This window comes from Dipodomys spectabilis, unplaced genomic scaffold (assembly GCF_019054845.1).
Source record: "Dipodomys spectabilis isolate Male_0828 unplaced genomic scaffold, ASM1905484v1 ptg000262l, whole genome shotgun sequence".
Classification (NCBI taxonomy): Eukaryota; Metazoa; Chordata; class Mammalia; order Rodentia; family Heteromyidae; genus Dipodomys; species Dipodomys spectabilis.
In genome coordinates, this window is record NW_024870939.1 from 1,862,300 (window position 1) to 1,881,129 (window position 18,830).

General features: G+C 36.0%; 1 protein-coding gene across 3 annotated transcripts in view; it reads right to left on the bottom strand.

The window, feature by feature from the left end:
- Positions 1 to 18,830, bottom strand: part of Exoc6b (exocyst complex component 6B) — a 564,774-nt gene that overhangs the window by 436,307 nt on the left and 109,637 nt on the right. For all 3 annotated transcript variants that reach the window (XR_006150728.1, XM_042699684.1, XM_042699683.1), the window contains 4 exons: positions 15,347 to 15,394; positions 13,525 to 13,615; positions 13,377 to 13,422; positions 2,837 to 3,041 (listed from right to left, as the gene is read on the bottom strand). Coding sequence is in view for 2 of the 3 variants with exons in the window: in XM_042699684.1 (XP_042555618.1) it covers positions 2,837 to 3,041; positions 13,377 to 13,422; positions 13,525 to 13,615; positions 15,347 to 15,394 (390 nt within the window). In the remaining variant the exon portion in view is untranslated. The remainder of the gene's footprint in view (positions 1 to 2,836; positions 3,042 to 13,376; positions 13,423 to 13,524; positions 13,616 to 15,346; positions 15,395 to 18,830) is intronic.

Genomic DNA, 18,830 nt, shown 5'->3' on the forward strand with positions numbered 1-18,830 from the left:
GTATGGAGCCTGAAACCAAGGCTACATCTGATGCTGACACCCCTGACAACCAACAACCTCACCTCCATCTCATCTCACTTCAATGTGCCCACTCCCCAACTTCACTTTTTCCATCTAATATTTAAAGAGTACTAGTTGTAAGGGGTGTCATTTCCCCTTCAGCCATGCTGACACCAGTGTAGGTAACTTATAATTTTAGTTGAGTGGTCAGCAGCCCATGGATAGCCACACTGAATCTGATGCACAGAGGTGAGCATCCCTGAAGATACTACTCTTTATAATGGATGCCCTAACAAGATGAGCCTCTGGGTTTCCTCCCTTAGAAAAGGAGGGAAGTGTGTTCTATACTTGAATGGATTGGGAAGATAAAGTTAATGACTACTAGCTACTATTCACCAAACTTACATCCTCATTTTTGGGACAGTGTAACCCTACATTTGCTAGCTGTACTTGTAGGTAGATGAGGTTATGTAACTGAGTTTTGACCAATAAAATGTGAATGCAAGTAATATGTGTAGTCTCCATACCTGCCCCTAAAAAAAAAAAACCTCATATGCAATACTCTTTGGACTTTCCCCTTCAAGTGTATTTTCTCTTTTTTTTGTTTTGTTTTGTTTTGGTTTTGGTTTTGGTTGGTTGTGGGGCTTCACAGGGCCAAGCACTGATCCTGAGCTTATTCACTCAAGGCTAGTGCTCTACCACTTTGAGCCAAGGCGCCACTTCCAGTTTTCTGATAGTTAATTGGAGATAAGCGTTCCATGGACTTTCCTGCCCAGTCTGGCTTTGAACCACAATCCTCAGATCTCAGCCTCCTGAGTAGCCAGGATTACTGGCATGAGCCAGTAACTGAAGCTGGCACCCATCTTCAATGGTATTTCCTTGGAAGATACACTAAATATCTTTAGTGTATCTTTAGCACAGCAACACAAAGGAAAGAGTCTTAAATCCCTAAATTACCATTGTGGGGAGGAAAAGCCCACAAATCAGAAACATCATTTGAGGTTCTATACAAATGAAAAATAAAGCATCACCACTCCTTTAACATCTATGAATTTTAAAAAGCACACAAACATCTGCTATGCACAAAATATGGAGTAGTCTCATATTACCCTTTCTTTCCAGATACTACAGAAGATTAAATATATGTAACATACATGTATATGTGTGTCCGTCGTACATGCTAATACTGGGACATAAACTCAGCCTGAGCAGGAAAGTCAATGAGACTCTTATCTCCAATTAACTACCAAAAAGCCTAAAGTGGAGCTCAAGTGGGTGAGTGCTAGCCTCAAGCAAAAAAAGCTCAGGGACAGGCCCTGTGTTCCCAAAATTGATACCTAAAATAAAAAAGCAGAAATTACTCACAATAGTAAAGGTTTGTCTTGCAATGTATCTTTCTCCCTATATACAGCAATGCAAAGGTATATGTGTATATGTCTGTCTAATATGTGTGTATGTATCATGTGTATATATTTGGGAAGTACTGGGTGGCAGTACTGGGGATTGAAACTAGGACCTCACATTTGCAGACATTCATTCTCCATTTGCGCTACACTCCGCTCTTTGTTTTTGAGATAAGAGTCTCCTAGACTACATATATACACATTAGTGTTGGGTTCAAACACAGGATATGTATGTAAGGCAAGTGATCTATCAGCGAAGTACATTACCAGCTCAAAAAATACTATGTATTCCACTATACTCTCATTACTTGATTTTTAGGCCCAAGACCAGGACTTGAACTCAGTACCTATAACTTTCCCTCCCTGATTAGCTCATAAGACTAGTGTTCCACCAACTGAGCCATACCTCCAACCACTTTCGTTTTTTCACTGTAAAAAAAAATGTGCTATGATTATTTCTGTCATGTTTTCATCAATTACTTTTAAACTTAACACTTTAAAAGAGGGAAATTATCTCCATTGCATTAGAAACCGGTATTTGGCAAATCTCTTTTGTAGGATCAGATATGTGAACTATAATTATCTAGGCTAGTTGAAAACTAAACCATGACTCCAAATACAGTTTATTGCCTCATTCCTCACAGAATGGTAAGAACTACAAATCACCTGTTCAAAAACTTTGGTGTTTATAAAAACTAAAATGACTCTTCATAAACTAAATCACCTATTTATTGTTGTAGGCTACATCATCAGTCACCTTGAAAAGTTTTAATAAAACCAATATGACTTAAATTTTAAAAGAGAAAGTACTATTCCAAATCTTTACTGGTCTTTTATTCATGATGAAAAAGAAAGCCAAACATTCTTTGTGGCTTTAGTGACTTAGACATGATGATATTTAAAGGAAAACAAACCTAAATATTTTTAACACATTTGTTAATGTATAAATTATAAATAAGTCCCTATCTGTGATAATAATCACAGCATGTCTCAAGTGACTTTTTGTCATTGACAAAAAGTTATTATCAGAAATATTCATGTATAAATAAGACAGCATACTTACATAGTAAATAATCATGCAAAGGCACATGCAACATAATTTAAGTCAGTAACTAGAATCAGAACATTAAAAGACAAGCTTCAAAATCATAGATAAATATTTCTAAGTCAAGTGAAATATTTTTTTTGCATTAAATTTCCTTCAACCTCCAATATAAATCATCACAACCAGTCAATATTTATGGAACATTTACAGAGCAAAACAATATACTAGTCAATAGTAGTCCATTGCTCTATTAAGATAAAAAAAATTTAATCATGAAGAACTTCCCTTAAATGATAAGAAACATTTAAGACACTTAGCAAAGAGATGTCTATATTTAACTGAATATTTGCAAACCCACTGACCAACCTATCGTAAACCCAAGACCTACTTGCTTCATTGCAGTCTCTCCAATTTTGTCTGAATGCTTGCGGATGCTCTCCAGGAAATCTTTGAGATCAGACATAGAAACATCCTTTATTTCTTCTCGTAGCTTGGGGATATTGTCCAGCATCACTTTGCAGAATCGATAGTGGCTTACTTGAGGCAGATAGGTATGCTCTAGGTGTTCCAGAGTTTTCAGTGCAGGATAATGTCTACAGAAGGAATTGATCACCATTAGCTGAACTTACTAATTTGCAGTATCACAGATATGTGACTCAGAAAAACTTTCAGCCTGATTTTTCACTATACATAAAGACAAATCTAGTACTGAGTTTTCATAAAAACATCAATGGAAGAGCCTCAAGTTATTAAAAAATCAACATGCACTTTAAAAAACTACCACTTATGAATCAAAATTTAAAAAGATTTTATCCCAAGAATGCAAAAAGTCCAGAATATGTAACAACAAAATTAGTTATATAATGAATGTAAACAAATAATCTAAATGTCAAAAAATTCTTACTAGAGACGTACAAGATGCTATGTTGAAAATGAACTTTACAACTTTGGTGGGGGAGGGGGGAGTGCAGTCGTGGAGATGGGAGGGCAGGGATGGTAGGGGAAAAACAAAGGAGGAGGCAACAATGCTTGATAAGAAATGTACTTATTACCTTGCTCATGTAATCATAACCCCTCTGTATGGTATTTTCACAATAAAAATGCATTAAAAAAATTTCTTACTATAAAATGAAATATGGCAGAAGGAAGAGCCTGGAAAACATGGAAAATGACTTAACCTAAAGCACCTACTTCCCCCTGGACAGACATAACTTAGAATTGCTGCTGAATTGTCTCTCTCCTCCCCTTCCCCTTGAACAAGTGTGCCAGTAGTCTTGGAAGAGAGCCTGAAACCAAGGCCACATCTGATGCTGACACTCCTGATCAACACAGAGGCTGCTGAGACCTTGAAATTCCTTAGTCACCAATCTCACCTCCATCTCATCCCACTTTCATCGGCCCACTCCCCAACTTCACTTTTTCCATCTAATATTTAAAGACTCCAAGTTTTAAGGGGGTGTAGGATAAGCCATTTGTCTACCCTTCCTAGGCTTATTTCCCAAATAAAGCCTGTTGGTTTGTTGAGTTCACTTTCTGACCTTTCTTTATCCTAATAATCTCATGACCCAGTTTCCTTAAACCACCCTCCCAAGGGGAACAAAAAAAACCTAAAGCAAAACCCTATCCCAAACAACCATTTCCAAGATTCTGAAAACTGACCAAAGGAGAATAAGTCAAGAAACGTTTGTCCATGAAAACCCACTCAACTCTAGGGGTACTGCCACCATTCTCCCACCACCACTTCTCTCTAAGAATTCTCTTGTTCCTAATAGCTAATCAAGAAAAATAACAGTCTCAGTAACTCAGAATGATGATTTGGAAAACGAGGGGTGGGGGAGACACATATCAATAGCACTGATAGTAAAAATAGCAAAATTCATTTTAAAAAATAAACATGAAAGCCAGGTGCAGTGGCTCATGCCTGTAATCCTAGCTACTCAGGAGGCTGAGATCTGAGAATCACAGTTCAAAGCCAGTCCAGGCAGGAAAGTCCATAAGACTCTTATCTCCAATAAACCACTAGAAAACCAGAAGTGGCGCTGTGGCTCAACCAGTAGAGCGCTCGCCTTGAGCTAAAGAGCAAAGGGATAGCGCCTAAGCCCAGAGTTCAAACCCATAACCAAACCAAAAAATAAGTAAACATGAAAAAATGTAAAAAATATTGGGACAAAGAAAGAGTAAAGAACCAAACAGAAATTTAGCAAGGAAGTTCATAAAAACAAGAAAGATACAGAAATATTTGTTAAACTCTCTGTACATCCGTACCTAAGAGATTATGCACACATGTGAGGACACCTCCAATTGCCCTTAGCTATACAGAGGAGGGTTAACAAAATCTGGCATAAAGTAAAAGTTCAACCAGCACAATGGCTATAAACCCATCATTCAGGCCAAGTCAGGCAAACCTGAGTTCAATGTCAATCTAGGATACAGAGTAAGTCTGAGGTTAGCCTAGACTACATAGTGACAAAGAGGAAAGGGGGAAAGGAGAGAAGAAATGAAGGAAGGGAGACAGAGGAGAGGAAAAGGGAGAGGGGAGGGGACAGAGGAGAGGGGCATCGAGGGGCGCGGGGAGACTGGAGGGAGATGAAGATGGGAGGGGGACAGAGAGGAAGAGGAGGGAAGGAAGGAGAGAGGGGAGAAGAGAGAAGGGAAGGGAGAAAGAAAGAGAGAGGGAAGAGGATGGGAGGGAGAGGGAGAAAGGAAAAGGAAGGAGACAAAGGAGAAAAGAGAGGGAGAGGAAGATGAAGGGAGAGGAAGGATAGAGAAAAGAGCCAAGGAAGAAAGAGAGAAAGGGGAGGAAAGAGAATAAGGAAAGAAAGAGGAGAAAAGAAATCAACAAGCTTGTACAAACCCATGTACAAATCCACTGGCAAAAGAGAAGAAAGCTTACTGACTTTTATGTTTTAGCCCAAAATCTGGCTGTTAGTTGATAATTATTCTCCCCTCCCCCACCCTTGGTCACTTTTGGGGCTTAAACTCAGGGCTTGGGTATTGTCCTTAAACTTTTTTGCTCAAAGCTACTGCTCTATCACTTTGAGCCACAGGGCCACTTCTGGTTTCCTGGTAGTTAATTGGAGATAAAAGAGTCCCACAAACTTTCCTCCCTGGGTTGGCTTTGAATCACAATCCTTAGATCACAACCTTTTGAATAACTAAGATTACAAGTATGAGCTACCAGCAGTCCAGCCTGATGATTATTCTTTAAAAATAAAAGAAAAAATATACTGAGATAACAAAAACAGAAAACTCCTTGCTCACATATCTGCCTTTAGGAAACACCAAAAGAGTGACATTATTCAAAAAGAAATGAAGTAAGCCAGGCCCAAAGAAATATAGGTCCCATGGTTTCCCTTATTTGCAATAACTAGTATATGTCTGAGTCAAGCAGAAAAGGTCAGATAAGGAGATGTTAGGGAAATGAACCCTAAGATATGTATTCAAATGTTTTTTTTTCTTTCATGCACTTGTTTCTAACACATTTATAAGATTATTTCTTTGTTGCTTTGTATGTCCCTCCCCCACAGTATAACCCCTGCTTTCACTGTATTTGATGTGGGGGGGGGGGGTTGGGGGGGGCTGGGGGAGGATGGGAAGAGATGGGAAGGGGAAACAAAGGAGGAGGCTACAATGCTTGATAAGAAATGTACTCATTATCTTGCTCATGTAATTGTAACCCCTCTGTACAGTATTTTCACAATAAAAAATAATTAAAAAAAAAAAAAAGAAATGTACTCAATACCTGTAACCCCTCTGGACATCACCTTTACAATATTTTTTTTTTTTAAAGAAAGAAAGACCAAAGGAAACCTGAAAGGAAATTATATCAGGCAGAAAATTCACAGGAGGAAAAAAAGTGAAAAGCATAAGAAAGATGGATAGATAGACAGAAGGCAGATAAGATAGATAAATGTATAGATATAGATATATAGATGTGCTAAACATAAAATATTTTAAAAGTGTTGCTACTTATCTTTTAAAAATGAAAAAATGAAAGCAATGATAATCCTATATTATTGAGTTTATCATATATATGACAATAGTGGCAAAAAAGGAAAAAGCAAACTATGTTGAAACAAAACTATTACCAAACACACCGATTTTTTTATTTAAAAAACCTAAAAAATGTGATAAGATGCATTTTATGACACACAGAGCAACCTCAAAAAAAATAAACCTAAAGATATAACAAAAAAATCAACAGAAAAACTAAAATAGTATACTATAAAATACTGTAACAAAAAAGAAAGCAGTAAAAGTGGGACAGAAACAATAAGAAATGAAAAACTAGCAAAATCCAACCATACCAGTCATTACATCAGGCGTGAATGAACTATATATACATGCCAATTAAAAGGTGAATATTCGCCAACAGAACTTAAAAGACATAATCCAACTACATTTTGTCTATATGAATAAACTTTAGACTCCAAGATACAAATAGATTGAAAGTACAAATGAAAGATGATATGCCACAGAAATGTAGCCATAAAATAGCTGAAATGACTATACTAGTATAAGATAAAGTATTTTAAGACAATGAATATTGCTGAGAAACAAATAACTCAGAGGGCCATTTTATAGCAACAAAAAAGATACTGTTTATTTGATACATAGTTTCATAAGCATAAAAGGATAAAGTTGGATAAAGCTGACTCAATAACAAAACATGTTCTCATAAAAAGAACATACAAACAGGAAATAAATTCAAACCTTTCTAATGTACATTGAACCTACCAGGAAAAAAATTTTAAAAAAACAAAAGGGAGCAACATATGAAGAAAATTAAATGGGCTTGTTATGTACACAAATATAAGTTTTGAAACATGAAACAATTTTGCAAAGGTACTAGTGGCTTATGCCTGTAATCTTAGACACTCAGGAGGCTTAGATCTGAGAATTTTGGTTCAAAGCCAAGTCATGAGTCATAAGACTCCAAATAACTAGCAAAAAGTTCCAACTTGAGGTGTGGCTCAAATACTAGAGCATGAAAAAGAAACTGAGAGAGGATGTTTAAACCATAATACTGGTGGGGGGAAGCATCATTCAAACAAAAATGAAAAATGTCTTAAATGGTCATTTGTATTGTTGTTGACAGTTCTAATAATTAGGAATTCACAATTTGCTGGTAAGTTTCAACAAAGAACTTTAGCAAAAGAAATTATTCTAAATAATTGTCATTAAAACAAGTGGTATACAAAAAGATATAGATAGATAGAGCTTCTTGATTTATTTCAGTTAGCAAATAAAACTAATCTAAATGCCTAATAATGAGTAATTAGATAGACACACTATGATATAACCATTACTAATGAGCACACACCTGCTAGATTGTAGGCACTGAGGGAGAGGCACAAGAATCAAGAATTCATGGTCTGCCTGGGTTATATAATGAGATCCCTATCTCAAACATCAAAATAATAAAACAGCATAATGTTTGCAATATTGTCAGATGAAAAAGAAAAATTTGGGGCTGGTCCTAGGGCTTGAACTCAAGAACATGGATGCTGTCCCTTAGCTTTTTTGCTCAAGGCTAGCCCTCTACCACTTAAGTGACAGCTCCATTTCTGGCTTTTTGGTGATTAATTGGAGATAACAGTCTCACAGACTTTCCTGCCAGGCTGGCTTCAAACCACAATCCCTCAGATCTCAGTCTCCTGAGATCTAGCTAGTATAATAGGCATGAGCCACAGGTGCCTGTCAAAAATAACTTAAAGACAGTTAAGCAAGAGCTAGGAATGTGGCTTAGTGGTAGAGTGCTTGACCAGCATACATGAAGCTTTGGGGATGGATTCCTCAGTAACTCATAAACAGAAAAAAAGTGAGTAGTGGCACTGTGGCTCAAGTGATGGAGTGCCATCCTTGAGCAAAAGTAGCTCAGGGATAGTGAGCAGGCCCTGAGTTCAAGCCCCAGGACTGGCAAAATTAAAAGGAAAACAAAAACAAAATCAAAACAGTGAGCAAATGGAGTCATTATATTCCAAGTATATTATGTAAAAAAATAAAAATTAAAGTTAACTGGGGCTGGGAAGGTAGCTTACTGGTTGCCTCACATGCCCTGGGATTCAATTCCTCAGCACCACATAGAAAAAGCCAGAAGTGGCGCTGTGATTCAAGTGGTACAGAGCTAGCCTTGAGCTAAAGTGCTCAGGGACAGAGTCCAGGCCCAGAACTCAAGCCTCATGACCAACTGACAAAAAAAAAAAAAAAAAACTATGAAACCTGAGGGTAGGGACAGAAAGGGGAAAATGGGAAAGACTGATGGAAGCGGATAATACTGATCAAGAAGCACTGTACTCAAAACCTCACTTATGGAATTGAATCCCTTTGTCCAACTACTTAATAGCAAATTTAAGAAATAGATCAAGGGAAGAGCCCAGAAAGAATGACAAAGGAGGTAAAACCGATTAGAATACATTGCATACATTTGTAGAAATGTCACAATGAAATGCCCCTCTGAACAACTAATACATGCTACTTTCAAAAAATAAATCTATCACTTTCAGCATTTTGACTAAGATTAAGTATTTGCTCTTACTAGTTTCCCATCCTCACATCTTATCTAAGAACAATATATCAAACAGGCTTTAAGAGCAGAGAAATGAAATAGGAACTGCTCCATTAACTCCACACATAAGCCTAGTGGACAGCAAACTACAATAATGGTGCACCAATTGAAGAAATAAAGAAGATTTTACAAATATATTCATAACATCTGACATTTCTAGAAATTATAAATAGGTACACATGCATAAATTATGTGTATGAATGTCATTGAATATACACAAAAGTATAGAGCAACTGAAAAATACACAAATGTTAAGCTTTTTTTCTTTAGAAACCTTGTGAGTTACAATTTTATTCTTTATGCTTTTTTAATTTTTTTTTCTGTACCAGAGTTTGAATTCAAAGAATTGCACTTGCTCAGCTTCCTTCCTCAGATGACAGTCCACCAATTGAGCCACATCTCCAACACTGGTTTCTTGCTAGGGTATTCTAGAGATTGAGTCTAAAGGACTTTTCTCCCTGGCTCAAACTGAGATACTCCAGATCTCAAACTTCTAAGTAGCTAAAATTACAGGTGTGAACAACCTGCTGTTAATTCCCTAATTTCCACATTTCACATGATATAATGAGTAAATACTCAGTTCTATCCCTATAAAGTAAACTGACTTATAGATCTATTTTGTACCCAAAGATTTTTTTGGGGGGGGAGGGGGGCACTTGAACACTGAGCCTGAGCACTGTCCCTGAGCCTCTTTTGCTCAATGTTCATACTCTACCACTGAGCTACAGCACCACTTTCAGCTTTTTCTGTTTATGTGGTACTGAGGAATCGAACCCAGGGGCTTCATACATGCTAGGCAAGCACTCTACCAGTAAGCCACATCCCCAGCCCTACAAAGAATAATTTTCATAGCAGATACTGAAGTTTTTCATGCTCTAATACTCTTAGTGCTACAAACACTAAAGACTAGAGACTGGTTTTAGTTCATTTTTATGTCTACTCTCATGTGTTCCAAGAGTCAAAATTCTTACTCCAAATTTATGGAGAGAAGAAAAGTTTATTTCTCCTAAATTTAGTAATGAAAGCACAAATATAGTTAAAACTGAAATAAATGTTTTATTAAAATTTTACAGACTCAAAAACAGTACAATTCACATGGTTCAGTGTAAACACAGTGGTGTTTATACTCAAATTAGGTACAAAGAGTTATGTATAATAAAATGCAATTCCTCTAGAGAGAAACTTTAGAATGGATAGAAAGCCAGAAATTAAGCCAAAAAGATAAACACATTTGGGGGTTTAGTTATATTTTCTAACATTGTTTACAGAATGAGAAAAATCTAAGGATATTGCCTGCAGACACAGGCACAGGCTCTGATGAAACACATGGCTCATGCAGAAAACATCTGGTCTGTCAAAAAGATCCACATTTTTCAAGGCTAATTAGTATAAAACTCAATGATTTCTGGCAACAAAAAGTATCACCTTATTTTCCCATTATCTCTTCTCCCCTAGCATACTCATGTTCAAATTACAACATCAAATAGATTATTCAAATTTTTGCTGGACTTCATGATCACTGACAGATAAACAATAACAGTCAATTAAATATCTAAATAACAGGTACTAAAAGAAAAAATTCTATTTCCTGTGGCCATGGAAATTCCAAACCAGATTTTTGACATACTGTTTGATAACTCCAAACATTACTGACTGAGTCAAAAGTCAAATTCCTAAATTTCATGTATATGTGTGTTCACTCTCTCCTCTCTTCGACAGCAGGCTCCTTAATAAAAATATAAGCAGGGAGGAGGCTGGGAAGGGATGGGAAGGGGAAACAAAGGAGGAGGCTACAATGCTTGATAAGAAATGTACTCATTATCTTGCCCATCTAATTGTAACCCCTCTGTACAGTATTTTCACAATAAAAAATAAATAAAAATTTAAAAAAATAAATAAAAATATAAGCAGAAATTAAGGAAATATAAAGCATGAAACAAAAAGAAGGCAAAAATGTCTGAATATTACACCTGGATAACTAAAATTCCAATAACCTTGATATGGTTGAATCTATCTTGAGAAGAATATTGATTCCAGACAAATAAAATTATGTTATTTTCTTCCCATTCCATTATAATGATTTCTTCAAATCTAGTAAGAGGTCCTTGAAAGCAAATCACAACTACCTATAAATATTTTTTCAATTCAGAATATGACAAAATTCTGAAATATAGGCCTTTGACACAGGAAAGTATTAGGTGCTTTCCTAATCAGAGAGCATCGTAAACAAATAGTTAAGACCTTCTATGTGCTTGAGAAAGATGGTCAGATATCTTTCCTTATTAAGACCCTGTAGTACAATCAGCTCCAAAAAAAAAAATCTAGGCTTACAGCAATGAAGGCACAACAAGAGACAGACATGACCTCCTACTTAATAAACAAGTAGAATACTGACTAAAATCTATAAAACAATATGCCCAAACAATATACTGAGTAAAATATATAAAACAACTTTATAAGCAAGTAGAATATTGACTAAACTATATAAAACAATTGTTTTCATTCACTGATCAGACAAAACAGAAAACAGTGAAAGAGTGATGTGTGTGTGAGAGACGGATAGACAGAGAGAGAGACAAAGACAGAAACTCAATTTAAAACAGAACCAAGTAGATTCACTGATAGATAACTATGAAAGTAGAAGATGGTTGTGGCAACTTGAAGGAAACAATGGGAGGAAAACCTGCAAAAATCTGCAAAGGAGTTTCCTTGAGTCTTTGCAGAGAACTATATTGCAGGGAAAGTAAACTGTCTAATGGATAGACAAAAAGGAAGAAAGGAAAGGGAAAAGGAAAACAGTGACAGAGAGATATGAGATGAATACTTAGAGGAGCTCAGACAAGGCAGAGAGAAACACCAGGACTCTGTTAGCCAAAATAAAGAGTTTTTGAGAACTGCTGAGTTATTTATAGCAGATTATAGAGGGATTAAGTCTTACTCAGTAAAGCGTACTGCCCTTGGAAAGAAGGTGGGCTTAGCAGAATTTAAAATAGGGGGTCTAAAATTATCAAATGAACTGCAAACAACTATTTACCAAAATAAAGCACCACCTCATGCTGCACAGTGCTCCTAGCAGAAGGTGGGAACATTGACTCTCTTTTGAAATAACACTGAAAAAGACACAAGAGATTCATCTGGAAGAAAATACTACATAGGAGAAGACTCTTCAGAACTGAACCCTGGCCTTGTCCTATGTGATAGAGTTAATCTTATTTGTCAGCTTGGGTAGGATTACAGTGCTCAGACTTTTAGTCAAACATTTTTCTAGATATTTCTGTGAAAGTATATTTTAGACAAGATTAACACTTAAAAGCGAGGCATGGTAGTAGCTCATGTCTATAATCCTAGCTATTGATAGGAGGTTGCGATCTGAGCATTGTAATTCAAAGCCACCTGGGCAGAAAACTCTGTGAAACTCTTATCTCCAATTAGCCACCAAAAAGCTGGAAGTAGAAGTATGGCTTAAGTTGTAGAGCACCAGCCTCGAACAAAAAAAGCCATCCAAGAACTTGAGGCCCTAAGCTCAAACCCAAGTACCAGCAGAAGAATAAAACAAAAAAGATTAACACTTAAATCAATGGACTGTAAGTAAAGATTGCTTAATACATAATGTAGATGGCTATCACCAATCACACCTGAAGACAGTTTTAAACCCCATTCTCATTCCTATCCCATGAAATTAACAGCTTGTAGATTGAACATGTGATGTTAACTCTAGTTTGTCTATCTACTTGCAGATTTTAGACTTGTGGACCTCCCTAATTGTACAAACCGACTCCTTAAAATAAATTCTTCCACAGACAAACAGATAAATACTCACACATACATACAGTATCCTCTTGGTTGGTTTTTATAAAAACATTTTCATTGGCAGATATTAGTTGTACAAGGTAGTCGTCTTCCTTGTGGTATTTCCACGCAATCACACAATGTACTCTAATCAACTGACCCTATTACTCTCCCACCTCTTTCTTTTCTTTGGCTAATATCAGCTTCCTCTACTTCTTAAACTTACATCAATAGGTTTCATTGTTCTCTTCCCATATATGTAATATGAAGTACTGACTGGTTTTTAGAGAATCCTGATGAATACATTCCTGCATAGAGCCAGAATTATTTTTTCTGTAAGAATACTAAACCACATGTGTCTCCCAAATCAATTATCACTAAGAATGATATGCTTTCTCCCCTAGAAGATTGGGCCTTCTAAAAATCAAACTACGAATATTATTTTTATTGACATAACAGAAGACTACTAATGCATGTAAGTAAGTCTCGACAACTATAGACTACAAGATACTCTTAAAAATATTCTAGTTAACAGAAATTTTAAATAAAAACTACAAAAAAAAAAACTTACCTTTTCATTTTCATCTGTTCCCTCAGTTTGCTGTACATCTCTAGAACTTGAAAGAAAAGAACATACGGGTATTATTTAGAGAAAGTGAAAGGCTAATTAAAGCTAAAGGTATTGTGACAAGAGCCCTATTCCATTTCCAGTTCCTCACCTGGAAGACACAGCATTAATTTATCAACAGTGGCAGAAATATTTCTCTGTTGTAGTCGACACTGCTTCAGCTCTTCCATCGCTATTACCAGCTTGGCAAGAGGGAAAAAAACTGAATTATGCCAACAGCTGTAAATAAAAAGCTTTCAGTCTCATTTTTCCACATTGTATTCAATTCATCAGAAAATCCCAGACAGTTTCATAGTAAGACCTGCCAAGTAGACTAAGGAACTGCCTTTCCCAACCAGTAAAATATTCCTGCATGGTATCCCACTTCTCCCCAAGATATAGACTCTGCTAGAAAGAAGAAGGTAAAATGATATCCTAAAATACAGAAGCTATCCAGGAGAAAACATTTTGCATGTTTTCTCCAAATCCTAGTCTAACTCCTTATGATTTATAGTTTCCCCAGTCTTATGTGAAGATCTCATATTTCTTTCACCAGTGAGCTTCAAAAGCACATGAAAATGATCTTCTACTAGGCTGTTGTAAAAAATAACACACCTAGAAAATGTAGTTTTTCTAAGAGATCCAGTGTAGTGAAGAGTAAGTCGTTTTTCTTCTCATAGTTCCAATTTTAAAGAATTCTATCTGAAGTCATATCACTCTATATGCTCTGAATTTAGAATATGTGATACCAAAAAGCAAAAGTTACATATTCTTTTACAGCATTTTTTTTTTTTTTTTTTTTTGGGTCCGGTCGTGGGGCCTGAACTCTGGGCCTGGGCGCTGTCCCTCAGCTCTTCAGCTCAAGGCTAGCACTCTACCACTTGAGCCACAGCGCCACTTCCGGCTTTTTCTTTTTGCTTAGGTGGTGCTGAGGAATCGAACCCAGGGCCTTGACCATGCAAGGCAAGCGCTCTACCACTGAGCCACCTTCCCAGCCCCTCTTTTACAGCATTTATCTCAAAACTGTATCTAAAAATGTTATTTAGTTAGATATCATACAAAAAAGAATATGGAGATGTATGATACAGAAAAAAGTAACAGACTATCGGCCAGAAAATTTGGAGTTTAGTCCCAGCTTTGTCAAGTATTATGTTAGCTTTAGTAACACATCTTCTCTGTTCCAGTTTCCTTATCAATAAAGTAATGATAGTACTTTATCCTCAGTTTGTCATTAATTACTCCTAAGGATTAAGTAAGCAAATGGATATAAAACAACACTGCAAACTGCTAAAGGTTTAAATAATAAGCACATCATAAAACCACATAACATCAATGATTCATTCTTCAAACAAATATTGGTTGAGCATCATTATGTGTCAGTCACTGTTCAGGAAGATAAAAAAGGATACCCAAATGAAAAAAACAAAGACACTTCCTGACTCTATGGGGCTTAATATGTAATGGAAGGAGGCAGACAAGGAGGGAAGAAAAAAAAAACCTATGTAAGTAAAACATGTTTCAAGACTATGATAGGTACAATGGAGAAAAACAGTGGGAAGAAGTAAAACAAATATAGGAAATGAGGTTGAGATTACCATTTTAAATAAGGTGATTAAGAAGGTAATATTGGAGGAAAGATTTCAAGTAGGTTAACTTTTGGGAAAACAAGCATTCAATGCAGGGAGAAGGTCTATATTATAACTATTAGATAACAAATGATTTTAAAACACAGCTAAGGCAAGCTACATCTTCTTTCTTTACACTTTGAAGTGGCTATGTTCATTTAATTCAAATAAACATTACAAGAAGCAACAATAACATCCTACTGCTTCCAACATATGAATGAAGAACAGTCATCTATATGAAGAACAGTCATCAGAAGAGAATGGCACAAAACAGAAATTTTTTTTTTTCAAAAGGTAAACTGGTCTTACTTCCTTTCCCTCATGCTGTAGTTTTCTATTAGTATCCGTCACTTGGTTCTGTGGAGAGAAGACAATTGAAACTCATAAAAAACAAACATTTAGAGAATATTTGGGTAAATATCAGGATCAATGTGAAAAGATTGGGGTTAGGTAGCTGATATTTTCAGGATTCTACCACACATTGGTCCTATGGCATTCTCTTGAATGTTAACTCTACCTTCTACTGAATATTTGACCTTCTGAGTAGTGCTAAGAAGAAAAAAATCATGGAAACATTATGTTTAGTTTGGAACATTTCAACCTAAGATATAAATGACTAAGGATCACACTTTAACTTTGGAAAGAGTGAAAGGAAGGAGAGAGAGAGAAAGAAAGAGAAAGAGAGAGAATAGAAAAAATAACCTATACAGAGCTTTTTGTCACAGACATTTCCTCACTTCATCAATGTATTCCTGAAATGGCTAGATAGGAATTCAACTTTTTAATTCAAGTCCAGTATTCACTCTTTGCTTATTACCCTAATTTTAGAAACCATTTGATCTTAATTCTTGCTGATCATTAATGTTTAACAGCTCCCAACATGTCCATATTTCCATTAATTTTGACATCAAAGTTAAAAATCTATGAATAAGCCTTTAAATGATCTATAGTTCCTAATTCGAAGGCACAGCATGCAAATTTAATAGCATCTATTTTTGATGTGTCCACTGATGCAAAAAAATACATAGAAAAAAGTACATAGAACAGTAGTTTCTTCATCCATCATCTGAGACACTATCAAAATATAAGCAATATTAACCTCCCAAACTTTTGTAATACAGTCTAGTCTTCAACTAATGAAAATAGCTACTCTTTATATTTTTACTGCATTCCCCAGCTCAGCCCAGTATTTCCTATTATGTCCTTTAGAGTATCAAGAAATTTCACTGATGTTATTAACACATGTGTGCACACACACTCACACACAGTACAACATGCACTATAAATATCAAAGAAAGGGCTATCATATGGGGTCTTTTCCAAAGTTATTTAACTTAACACCTTTTCACTCAAAATCATCTCAAGAAAGTAGTTTTTCAGAAAACATACTTTCTTAAAATGTTGCTCTAACTACCTAGACTACATTTTCAAAAACTACCACAAGCACCACTACTTTCAAAGAAAAAATGAAATCTGATCTCCTCCAAAAAGCCTTTATAAAGTATCAAAAAGAAAAGCAAGAAACACTCATATTACCTCTTTATTATTTACTTAATAACACCATATGTGAAACACTTTGTTGTTTTATTGGACTGCAGGCTCAATAGAATTAAGAGTGTGATGTAGCTGCCCAAAATGCAGATCTAAGGCATTAATAGAAGCATTTTTTAAAAAGAGGTCAGCAATCTGTTCCCATAAAAGGTTAGATAGTACACATTTTAGATTTTACAGGCCACACAGTCTCTCATGTAACTCAACACTGCCACTATAGCGATAACAATATGTAAAAGAGTAGGTATAACTGTGTTCCAATAAAACTTTATTTACAAAAACAGAAAGCAATATGGATTTGACCTGCATAGTTTGGGTTTAAGACCCAACTATGACAATTATATTCAGACACCATGTTTTACAAAGGCTATTGACAAGCTGAAGCATGAGTAAATATGAACAGATTTGAGGAAAAGGCCAAAGGTGAACCATATGAAAAGGAAAGGGAGGAAGATTTTTTTGTCCAATGTCTATAACACTATACACTATAAATAACTTATCTGAACAATGGCTGCCCTCAAATATCTTGAAGAGCCAGCAGAAGAAAGATGAGTCTCTAAAAACAAAGCTTAATACTCAAATAAATAAATGGCTACTACAAGAAAACAGCTCAAAATAATAATTAAAAAATGTTGACTTTTGAGTCAGAGTACTATTCCCTCAAAATAGTTTTTTGATATCAAAGTAAGACTTTTCTCTCTCATACCAGAATCTAAAATTAAATCCTCCATAAATTCAGCATCACTAAACTAAACTCAGCATCACTGTTTCTACTAAGGTCGCCTTGTTTTCCTTATGGATACATCATTTCTCACTATTTTTATCTCAATTCCATTATACAATACATTTTGCATTGGAAGCCAGTATGTAAGTATAGGGATTTTACACACACACACACACACACACACACACACACACACACACACATTTTTAATACATTGTTTTATCCATACTATATGTGATACACTTTTATTTTCTATTCTATTTAATTTCTGTTTTGGTTAATAATACCAAATCCCACTAAACTAAATGCATGCAAATTATGGTCTAAAATATGCCCCTGGCCAGGTGCCAGTGGTTCACACCCATAATCCTAGCTACTCAGAAGGCTAACATCTGTGGATCACAGTTAGAAGCTGGTTGGACATGAAACTCTTATCTTCAATTACCCACAGAAACTCACAAGTGAAACTCTGGCTCACATAGTAGAGTGCTAGCAATGAGCACAAAAGCTTAGGGACAGCTCTCAAGCCCAGAGTTCAAGCCCCAGGACCAGGAAAAAAAAAAATTCCCTCAAAGCCTAACCAATATTCAATTCTAGTCAGTAGTTATTTCTCCATATTATAATCAAAATTACACTACATCGACCTCAAAGAAGGTACTTCTTTTGATTTAGAAAGCATAAAAGTATGTATATATGCATATGCATACATATACACACATATATAAACATATATGTATGCTGTGAATAAACAGAAATAATTAGTACTTAGCACAGTTTCTTTTCATTATTGTGTTAAAATAGTATTGAAAGTGGTTACTACTTAACCTTTCCATATTTGAAACTCTTTTCTAGAATTCCAAAAAATGTATTTCATATATTCTTTTAAATGGGTTCCCCCAGAGCACAGCCTTAGGAGGTGTGCACTTAAGACATTAAGCCCCTAGTGCTTAAAGAAACTAACATCCTAAAATAGTAGTAGGTAGGCCAGGGGTTCCTTCAGAGGCATCTTAACCAATTTGAAATATTTTGCAACCTGAGCAATCTGAAGTTTAAGGTAGAAAAGAAGAAGAGAAAAAAAGAAAGAAAAGAAAGTACACAATAATTGCATTATTGGTATCAGCAAGCCACACCATCAGTCAGTAACTTCTACAGTCAATTTTCAAAATTACCTGGCTAAGGAAATATTCCTCTGCAGGAACATCTCAATATCATGAGGCCCATCATGGACCAGGGCTACAGGAACTGTGGGAGAAGTGTAAAGAAGTGGGAGAAGGTGTCCAAGGCACATCAAAAAGAATAGCCGGCCAGGCTCTGGGGGCTCACATCTGTAATCCTAGCTACTCAGGAGGCTGAGATCTGAGGATCACAATTCAAAGACAGCCTGGGTAGGAAAGTCCATGAGACTCAACTCCAATTACCCACCAGAAAATCAGAAGTGGCACTATGGCTCAAGTGGTAGAGCGCTAGCCTTGAGCACAAAGAGGCTTAGGGACAGCCTAGGCCATGAGTTCAAGCCCC